Genomic DNA, 10,854 nt, shown 5'->3' with positions numbered 1-10,854 from the left:
AACAAATCTTCAGATTATCTGAAATTTTACATTTAGAAATTATTATTCTCAAATAGCCATGTATATATGAGTTTAAAATGAAGCCAGCGAGGAAGTGCACAAACCTGTGGTTCCTGCCACTTGAAGTTAGCTGGGAGAGGAAGTCATGATGATAAAAAGCCAAACTTTAAAGCATTAAAAAAAAGGCATTTTTAAGACCTGGTAGAAAAAGAAATGTATATAAATATCCACCTGGATTATTGAGTCAAGACCTTGGGTGGGTTCATTGACAGGTGTCCCAGCACAAGTAGCTGTGGCCCTTTAGCATCTACTAGACCTCACCTCTGCTAATTCAAGTCACTGGTATAGACCTCTCCCATGTTGGTGCTTCTGGAGCCTTTAATGGTCTTAAATGAGTAACTTGTGGTTTCCTCTGTGGTGCAGACCAACCCAGAATTTTGTGCTTCAGTTTTGGTGAGTGAATTATTAGTTTTTTACTTAGCACTAATTTGCCAAACCAAGCTTCACCTATATTTCAAATATGTTAACTTCAGTCTCCAAACAACCAACATGGCGTCGGCCAAAATGCTGACCTTGACGTTATGGTGCTACATCCGTCTTTTACGGTTCTTGCACATAGCCTTTTACAGACAGGCAACACCCTTACCTCTAGCTTCTTTGGAATGTTCCTTTTATACCTGGTCAGTTACTAACATGTTGCTTTTATCCAAAGGCTCATATTATTGTGAAACAGGTTGGGTTGGTGTCGACTAAGCAGAGAGAGCAGTGAAGCATATTAGAAAAGAGAAATGAGGAAGAAAACGACATTTTTTATTTCAAACATCAAGCATTATCAGATGATCAAGGAGAACTTTTATTTTCCATTGTTTGTACAAAGCTTCTTTATACAGAAGAATAATATACAAAAGATTAGGGATAACAAGAATAAAATGACATTTTTACAAAGAGTATCTTGAAAATCACAGGCACATTTGAAACTGTTTTAACTACATGGAGCTAGTTATTTAAAGCTGGTTATCTCTTTTAACTTACACTGCGTATTTATTCATTGCCTCCGACGGCTGCCCCACTCTGTTGACCTATTCTTGTGAACTTAACTACCGTTTATGTTTGTAGCATGTCTGTAAATGTCCCTGTGTTTTCAGGCTTAAGCTATATTTTTCACTTTTTTCTTTACATGAAGTTTTGTAAACAAAAAACACTGATAAACTGCAACTACTACAGAAACCTAACTCTAAATGTCAGCATAGTCACAGTTTATGCTGATTTGTAGTTTAATGTTGGGACTGTCCAAAAAATGGCAATAGTTAAATTTGTCATCACAATTAAAAAAGTTTGAACCATCCAAGTTTTGCAGTTATTTGCAGTCCCTCTCTCAGTATTACAGTTCCACAGCGTCTACTGCTGATAAACACCATACTTTACAATGAAATGCACCTAGTACAAAGTGAGTCTACGTTTTCATGGATGTGTGCGTGTGTGTGTGTGCGTGTGTGTGTGTGTGTGTGTGTGTGTCAGTAGTACTGTGCAAAAGTCTTGAGCCACCCCTCATTTCTTGTTGTTTTGGAGCCAGACTTTCTTTTAATTCTTTATAGTAGTGAACAACAGTTCTCCAAGATCTTAAAATCTTTTAAAAGTTTTTCTGAAAGTTATATTCAGAAGAAATAGGTCAAATAATGCAGCAAAGATCTGAAACATGACCTGAGAGATGCATCTGACCCTTCAGTTCATTTACTGTTCACTGAAGCCTCATAAGAAGTGGAAGAGTGGCTGTTAAGAAGCCATTCTTAATAAAGTAAAATGGAGAAAAGGTTAAGGTATGTCAAATTACACAAGAACGGGACCAAATATCAGTCCCAACGGGTCTTCTTTGAAACAAAAATTTGAATTTTTTTAGTTCAAATTATGGTCAATAAGAAAGATGTGTGTGACTGCAGCCAAAGTGGCTACATTTCAGCGAGTGGTGTTGGGGATCTTGTCAAATCAATTGACATCAATACTACAGAAATGTACGGTCAGATTTTGATCCACCATGTAGTACCATCTGCAAAGTATCTGATTAGCAGAAGCTTCAACTTTCAGTATGACAACAATCCCAAACACACTACCAGAGCAGTAAAAGATACCAGGACAGAAAAACACCCAATTAAACACTGTCAGTCTTGGATTGGCCTCTCCAGATCCCAGACCTCAAAATTGCTGAAGCAGTGTGGGATCATCTTGATAGGGAACAAAACAAAAGGCAGCCAACATCCAAGGAAGAGCTTTGAATGTCTTTTAAGAAGCCCGGAGAACAATTTCTGGAGACCACTTAAAGAAATGACAAGAAAGCACATTTTTCACACTTTTCTAGCAAAATATAAAGAAATGCTGCGTAGCTCAAGACTTTTGCACAGTACTGCATGTGCAAGCCTCCATGCCTTTAGGCATGGCTTTCCTAAATGACAATAGAGTGAAGGAGCCTGAAGCACATGATGACATCCAGAGGGATGGGAGGGTTCAGGTGATTTCCATCCAAACGGAGATACCTGAAAACAACAGAACAGGTATCTAATATGTCATTGGGATTTTAACTCTTTGAACTTGGCATTTCCGGACAAAATTCTTTTGTTCCTGTTTACTTCCTGTTAACACACAGGTCACGCAGCTCAGACAAGTTCATTCTTTAGGTTAGTGCTGAGACACGCATTATGACATAATGTGAAATACCTTAGCTTGGGAACCTGGCTCATATCACTCGTGTCAGCTTGCACGCTGTATGGGCAAATCTGGGTGCCATTGATGCCTGTCAGGAAAATACACAGTCATGAAGATCTAGTCTTCAAGTGCTCACATGTGCATATAAATAAGAAAATATGCTATTTTAGATTTGACGGTTTTGTTTTTTTTATTGTATAATTTATTTCATTATAGCAATTTATATACAGGAAGAGCAGGGTATAGCCTGATAATAGTCTGAGAAGATAATTATCTTAAATATTATGCATGATGTGAATTATTTATTTAAACATGCAGTGCTTAGCATACATTTTCAGAAGAAATCTTTATTTTTTATGATGTTTTAACTTAGAAAATAGCATGAGAAATGTTTTTAGGAATAAAAAAAAGGATACAAAAAAGACAGAAATATGAGTGTGTTTAAATGCTACTGAAGTGGGTATATTTGAGAAAAAAACAAACTCACCTTTAAACAGAGCTCAACTGTAAAATTGATTATACTTTATTGCAAAACACAAGTAGGTAAGTATTTTAAATCGCATCACATCTGATTTTTCTCTGTAATGCAACACATACTCAGAAATATAAGCGTTTCAAGTTGAAAATGTGCTAAAGTGTTACTGAATCCACTAATATTAATACATTTCTAACTGTGTAGTTCAAACCTACAAAACAAAACAAAACCCAGCAGCTAATTCTGTATTTTTATTCTCTTCTCTCTAATGGTCTGGAAGAAGATTGCATTGTGTAAGCCCTTAAATTATTGCATCAAAATAACTAAGAAACATATTTTTAAAATAATTCCAAATACTACTGAACAAGAGGATATAAAAAATAAAACACGTCTCGTCATGATGATTAACTTCAGTGGAAGTTGAAAAAAATGGCCTGAAGCCAAAGTAGTTTTGTAATCGTGATGCAGAAACAGGTATAACAGAATATCCTGAAAAAATACTTTCAGTTTGTGTTGCACGCTGATCAAATTACAGCTGTAGTGTCAACAGACTACACTGATCTGTCTTCATTAAAGTCGGCATAGGACACAAGACAATTGGGTATAATTAACCAAGACAATTTACAGTGGTTAATGCACAGGTTAAAAAGGGGGGGTTGAATCTACGACATATTATTTGTTCAGTTGCTACACCACCAGATCCAAACAGAAACAGGGAGACACACTAAGACCACATTGAATTGAGAAGCTCATCTGACCTGACACAGCTGCAAGTTGCTGGAAGTTACATGAAGAGCCCTGACATTCAGCCCACGTTGAGACAATCTGTGGTTATGCTCCCTGATGTGGAGGCCTTGCTTCAGCACAGTGATGACCACTCACTGGGACTGACGTGGCTGCTGGTTACTTACTCTCAATGCTGTTGTGGTCGAGATGCAGGTGCTCCAGGTGACCGTTGAACAAAGGAATCGAAGCGAGCTGGTTGTGGGACAGTTGCAAGTCTAGCAGGCTGGAGACATTGAATACATTCTTGGGAACTCCTTTATCACTCAGCTGGTTGTAGTTCAGCCTCACAAAAGCCAGGTGAGCATAGTTGTCAAAGTAGTTTCTGAAAAAAGACAATAATAAAGATTCTTAGTGGGAATAATCAACTTTGGGACAATGCGTGCGCCGTATACTTGCTTTGGGATGTCATCGATACGGTTCCTATCCAAGAAAAGCTGCACAAGGCTGGTTGGTATACTAGTAGGCATCTTCTTCAGCGTGTTATGAGCCAGGTTGAGCTGCACCAGGTTCGTAAGGCCCTTAAAGCTGTTCTTACCCAGGCCACTGTCACTCAGCTGACAGAAAAGACATCACATATTTGCTCCACAAATGCTAGAGATTTAGTTAGGCTCCATACATGTCTAGATAGCACAGTGTTGTAACAGTGAGGTTCACCTGGTTGTGATACAGATCGAGCATAGCCAGGCTCCCCATGTTGTTGAAGGCCCCAGGTGGGATCTTGGAAATACGATTCCTACTAAGGCGGAGCTGTTCCAGAGTTTCTGGGAGGCCTGAAGGTACTTCATTAAGCTGGTTTCGTTGTGCGTAGAGATACAGAAGTGCTGGAAGCTTTTCAAACACCTGCGCAAGAGATAGATGCAAAGCAACCATAGTAAAGTGATTCTATTTCTTTAAATCCTGAGCATTTATAGAGGTGAACTCCCTGACCTGCTTATCTATCCGATGAATACGGTTGTTTGCTAGATTGATCCAGCGGACCTCAGAGGCGTTGAGGAAGGGCTCGGAGGTTATCTCAGAGATGTAATTGTTCTGGAGATACAGGTAGTGAGTCCTGGATGGGATCGCTGGGATTACACGAATGTTCCGGTTCTCGCAGTTGAGCGCATTCGGGTAGCTTGGGGCGCAAAAACACTCCCGGGGGCAGTCAGGAAAGATGGAAGGTGGGCCCAGGATGGGTGGGGGGAAATCTGTTGGTTCCTTGGGCTCAGGCTGGGGTGGTACAGTTGGGAGACGAGCAGGAGGCTTTCTGGGGGTAGCTGGGCGCCTGGTGGGCTTCTTTGGCCGAGGCCTCTGTGTGAACACTGCCCCCAGTAGGAGGAGCAGAGTCAGTGCAGACAGGAGTCTCGCACCAGCCTTCATTGTCCTAGGAAGAGCATGAAGTGTAAGTAGCGATTTCTACCGACTCTGCAGTATTCACAGTGAAAGGCATTAAGTTAAGGGAGAAAGATGCTTCAAAAAAACAAAAAGAAAAAATAAATAGTTCAATTCAGTACAATATGTCCTTTTGGTGCGTCTTTCTCCATGTGGGTGTAATGACTCAGCCGTGTACAAACCCTCCTTTTTTCCTACAAGGCTACGTGCAATCCAGGGCATTCATCGAATCTCTGATTTTACTAAAAATATCCGTTAGTTTGTATTTCCCTTTGGAAAGATTCCATTTTCAAGCTGGTTGCTGTTCGACCAGTTTTAAGAGGATATTTTCAGGGTTGAACTGAGTGAAACAGCATTACCGAGGCCTACATGAAGCAATGCTCACCTGACTCTATAAAAACATTGAAGTTTAATGTTATATACCAAGACTGTCCCCAGCCTACCTTAAGAATTGCTCCCACACTTCTATTGCAGTTTAAACTAATGGAAGATGGACATGTGTAGCTCTGTAAAGTAATCTGTGTTTGAAGAGGTGGGATCGTCTGAGGAGGAGCCATACTTCCTTAATTTGATTAAATTCAAGAGACTGTAGGGCAGATACTAATACAGGAAATGAGCGCTTATGAAAGGATAAAGGCGCTATTGTAAGCATGGGTCAAGAGGGGAGAGCTGTGTAGAGAAAGCAAGCCTGCAAGGTTATAATATGTCAACAAAAGGGAGGCGCACTGGAATGAAGCTCTCATGAACTCAATATGTATTTACAGCATTTTATAATCAGTGTGTGTTTAAAGTTTCACACCAGGAAGATTTGTTTTGTGTGTGCATGAGGAATTTTCCAAAGTTGCTTTGAAAAAGGAATTTCCATTTTGTATAGTTCATCACATTGGTCATACAAGGAGTCATCTTAGGCACACCTATGAGCTTGCATTTCACAATGAGAGGACAGGGGAGGTGATTTTTACATGTTCTGTAACTGAAAGGTTTAAGAATATATAACAATTGTGAGCAAATTGGTTTAGCTACAGTGCTGTGAAAAAGTATTTACCCTCCCCCACGCCCCATTTGTCACACTTGCATGTTTCAGATCATAAAACACATTTCAACATTAGACTCAAATAAGCGGAGTAAATGCAAAATGCAGTTTTTAAATGATTATTGCATCTATTAAGGGAAAACAAAAAATAGCCAAACCTACCTGGCCTGGCAAAATATTATGTGGACTAACAAGACTCGTTGCATCTGGTGTAAAACTAACATAGCAAAAAGTACATCATACCACCAGTCAAATATGGTGGTGTGATAGTCTGGGACTGCTTTGCTGCTGGACGACTTGCCGTAATTGATGGAACCATGATTCCTGCTCTCTACCAGAAAGTCCCGAAGAAGGTCCAGCTATCCGTTTGTGCCCTGAAGCTTAACCTCACTCGGGTTATATAGCAGCACAATAGTCCAAAACACACCACAAGGTCCACCTCTGAATGGCTCAGAAAAGTACAAAAAAATGAAGATTTAGACCCTTGAATGTGTCTGGAACAATTCTGAAAAGAAGAGTGTGCTAAAATTACTCCACAGCAACGTAAGAGCATCATTGTCAGTTAAGGAAGGGAATCGAGAACCAGTTCTTGCAGAGAACTATTTCCCAGTTGTTCAGTTTCTTGGAATTGTTGGTTTGCTTGCCTGTGGATCACGATTATCAGTTGTAGCACTCAAACAACAATCAGCTGATTTAAGTTCACATGCAGGAGGAGGAAAACAGTGGCACAGTCTGCAGTGTGGATATGGACTTTACTTTCATTTCTATTGCATAATAGGATGAGAGCACAATGGTAAAGTAGACAGAAACATCTGCATTATGCTGCTAACACAACTTCAGGTTTTTGGAAGCACCTGTACAGATGCTAACGCTAAGCTAGCCAAAAACACAGAGAGATGTTATGAGTATATGCCGACCCAAGCCCAGCAGCCAGACCCTTAACTTCAACAGGTAAAAAACTGATGAGCAGTTTTTACCTGTTCATGTTTCTACAGTAGAATCACTGTGGCAATCACTTTAAAGTCTCTTTGTGTTGTCAGCGTTGTGTTAGTGTTCATATGTCTGTCCTCATTAGGATCAAGATTTGCATTAGTGTGTAGGACTGTAGCCTGAAGGTGTATATTGTTAAATGTTAATTATGAGGCAATGCTTTTCAGCTCATTTTATGGAAAAAAAAATGTAAAGAGTAAGTAAAATGGTAATGGTAAATGGCCTGCATTTGTATAGCGCTTTACTCAGTCCCTAAGGACCCCAAAGCGCTTTACACTACATTCAGTCATTCACCCATTCACTCTCACATTCACACACTGGCGATGGCAAGCTACATTGTAGCCACAGCTGCCCTGGGGCGCACTGACAGAGGCGAGGCTGCCGGACACTGGCGCCACCGGGCCCTCTGACCACCACCAGTAGGCAAACATGGGGTTAGTATCTTACCCAAGGATATTTGGCATGCAGCCAGGAGGCAGCCTGGGATCGAACCACCGGTCCGCCACTGATTGGTGGCGGACCTGCTCTACCACCTGAGCTACAGCCACCCTAATTAAGTAATGTACTGCATCACCTTTAATTTAAGTGTTCTGTGTAATATTTGTAATATTTACTTTTTTTGAGTAATGACCCACCACTGAACACAACAAGGGGGAGAAATAACTCCACAACATGCACAAACATTTGACAAAGCACAATGCAATTCATTTGCATGAATGTAATATTGACATGCTCGTTAGAGATGGTGGTGACTCTCAAAACAAAGCCAGTGAGAGCCCAGTGAGAATCGATAAGTAATACTAATAATGGAATCAGTTAATTCTTCTCAGTTCCCATCCCTGCCATCAGTTATGTTTGATTGCAGTTCTTGCTGCCAAGGGAGGCACAACCAGTTATTAAAATCAAGCCATCATTTAAAAACTGTGTTTTGGTATTAAAATCTTTTTGATGATCTGAAACATGTAAATGTGACAAATATGCAAAAACATTAATAAGTCAGGAAGGAGAGGGATACTTTTTCAGAGTTCTGTATGTGGACAATGAAATTACGTCAGACTGAGACTGAAACACACACACATACATGCTGTTGTTTGCCTTAACATTGCAGGTATTTACTTCAGTGAATCCAATTCACTTTTCAAAGTGAAACGATCTTTTTCAGGCCATGGTAACTATGGCTAAATCGTTATCCTCTATATCATGAGCAAAGCCCCTGTAAATAAGTATCACAAAGATTTAGAAAAACATAAACTCTCATCACAGATGCACCATTTGTTTCCACTGCTCTTTCTCTTTGCCTTTGTTCAGTTTGATATAAATCATCGCGCGGGAATGAGCCTCATATCTAAAATGCCTGAAATAACAAATCTGAACATTTCTCTGACAGCATTCCCTGGCACTGCCCTTCATTTTCCCTCTCAGAGCCTTGCAACCCCTCGTTTAAATCCAGAGCCAGATTTCCTTCCTGTCGTGCTGCTGTTATGACCAGAAGTTTGGCAAACAATTAAAGACTCGGTGTCCACAATGGCTGATTCACCAGTTTGTTATTTATGACCTCAATGAGTTAATCTGATCGTTATCAGCATGAGAACTATACTTAGGATGGTAGGACAGAGATCACTGCTAGTACATGACACAAACACTCTGTTGCAAAGCTTTAAAACAAACAAAATCTACTGTGACTTTGAACTGGATCTGCATATTTTAAACATCAGAGACTTTTGTCTTACTGGACTTGATGAAAACCATGTGGACCTACTAAGTGGTGGTATTACGTTCTCAACAGCTGTTTGCAAGGTTAAAAAGATATATGCAAGTACTTGTGAGATAAAGGTTAAACATTACTAAAAAATAACACATTCTTACTTTACTGCTGATATTTTTCAGACAACTAATCATGTTTATGTGCAGCTATTAAACAGTTTGCTTTATATATATATTTAAAGGAAAAGTAAAAAGTCATAGGAATTAGTGTGAGTTTTAGGTTATATCTAAAGCATTTCATCCACAAAAATTTTCAGTTTCATAACGCCCTTTTCATCACTGATGATGAGCTCTTTCCAACCTTTTTTTTTTTGGCAGAACAGCCCGTCATTCCTTTACCAAAAAAAGAAAGAAAGAAAAAAACTAGTGTTTCATAAAACCACTTTTTAAAAAAAGTCCTGATGAAAAGTTACATCATCCCCAGTCGACTTCACTTATCTGAGTCAGATATCTTTAAAAAAAGACCTGTGACTGTGACTAAGCACAATAATCACAGAATTTATGCCAAGCTCTAACATCTACAGATTCTTTCCATACATTTAGAAATACAAAAACTCCAACTAAGTGTGCTCTTTGATGCTCTAATAAAACATGATAAATTTATTAAGAAACCAAACGACAGTAGATATAATGTCAACATAGCTGAGAGCAGAAGGACGAACATCAGAAATCTGGAAACTTTCATCCCCGCGTCTTTGTACACATCGCCATCAGCCAGCTCCAAAGTAGCTGCTGTTTTTCTTTTCAAATTCTTCACACACTTCACAAACCCTCTTATGTCAGCACATCATGTGATTGCACTTTTTTTTCAGTGCATGCTTGTTTTTAAACCATTTCCAGAACGTTCCATTTCAGCTTTTTAAACTGTTGGTTTACACCCATGTAGGAACTGCATCCATCTGAATTCACCACAGAAGAAGCCAAAAATGTATTTGTGCACCGCCTTTAAAACCCCCGGGGATCCATCTGATTGCCAAAAGTGAGCAATATGGCATTTCTTTTGTAAAAAAAACAACAGCTAAAGCTCTTCTAGTCTGCATATTTTCACTTGCACTGCAGTGGCAGCTCTCCGCACTCACTAATGGAAAAAGATGAAATCAAGGTGAGCGTGCAGTAGCAGAGAAAAGCAGCAGAGTCACAGCGTGTGGCAGCTCCCTGGAGGACAGAGTACCACTTTGTATGGCAAACTGTTTCTATAGAAACTCGGCAGCATGGCCCAGCTGTGCCCGTGCCAGGATTCCCCTTCTGTCCACAAACACTTCCCTCACTGCCTCTCCTGGCTTCTCTGTTTCACACTCACACACACACATGCACAGAACTCTGTCTGCATTCTTACCTTTACTCATCAGGTCCCTTCAAAAACAGCCCCCAGTGGAAACAACAAATAAAGGGTCTTACCTGCCTCTGGTACCTGCCCTCTTTTGTCAAGTCACAAGTTTTGAGTCTTTTCTTCTGTCTGCCTCTCTCACTCTTCTCCTACCCCTCGCTCCCTCACTCCCTCTTGCTCTTCCTCTGTTCCTCTGGTCCCTAGCCCTCCCTTCCCTCTCTCTCCCCCTCTCGATCTCCTTTGGTGGACAAGCCTGCCTGTTGGGTTTGTTCCCTGGCTTCTTTCCCTCTGAAGGTCACAGTGGTTCTTTTTTTCACCCCCTTAGCTTGGCTCAGAGCCAAAGAGATTTAATCTTAATTCCTTCTGGTAGACCACCGGCTCTTTTATGTGTCTGAACCGTTGTACAGTTTG

General features: G+C 40.2%; 1 protein-coding gene across 1 annotated transcript; it reads right to left on the bottom strand.

Annotated features, from left to right (window-relative positions):
- Positions 1-824: 824 nt before the first annotated feature.
- On the bottom strand, positions 825-10,625 carry prelp (proline/arginine-rich end leucine-rich repeat protein). Its single transcript, XM_063474350.1, has 7 exons — positions 10,515-10,625; positions 4,886-5,321; positions 4,613-4,798; positions 4,355-4,512; positions 4,084-4,280; positions 2,710-2,785; positions 825-2,528 (listed from the first exon to the last, which is right to left on the bottom strand). Exons 2-7 carry the CDS (start codon positions 5,315-5,317, stop codon positions 2,438-2,440), a joined length of 1,140 nt encoding a protein of 379 aa, XP_063330420.1. The 5' UTR covers positions 5,318-5,321; positions 10,515-10,625; the 3' UTR covers positions 825-2,437.
- Positions 10,626-10,854: the final 229 nt, after the last annotated feature.

The sequence above is a fragment of the Pelmatolapia mariae genome, linkage group LG5, assembly GCF_036321145.2.
Source record: "Pelmatolapia mariae isolate MD_Pm_ZW linkage group LG5, Pm_UMD_F_2, whole genome shotgun sequence".
Classification (NCBI taxonomy): Eukaryota; Metazoa; Chordata; class Actinopteri; order Cichliformes; family Cichlidae; genus Pelmatolapia; species Pelmatolapia mariae.
The sequence above is the reverse complement of the archived record's forward strand: the minus strand, read 5'-3'. Positions and strand labels throughout refer to the sequence as shown.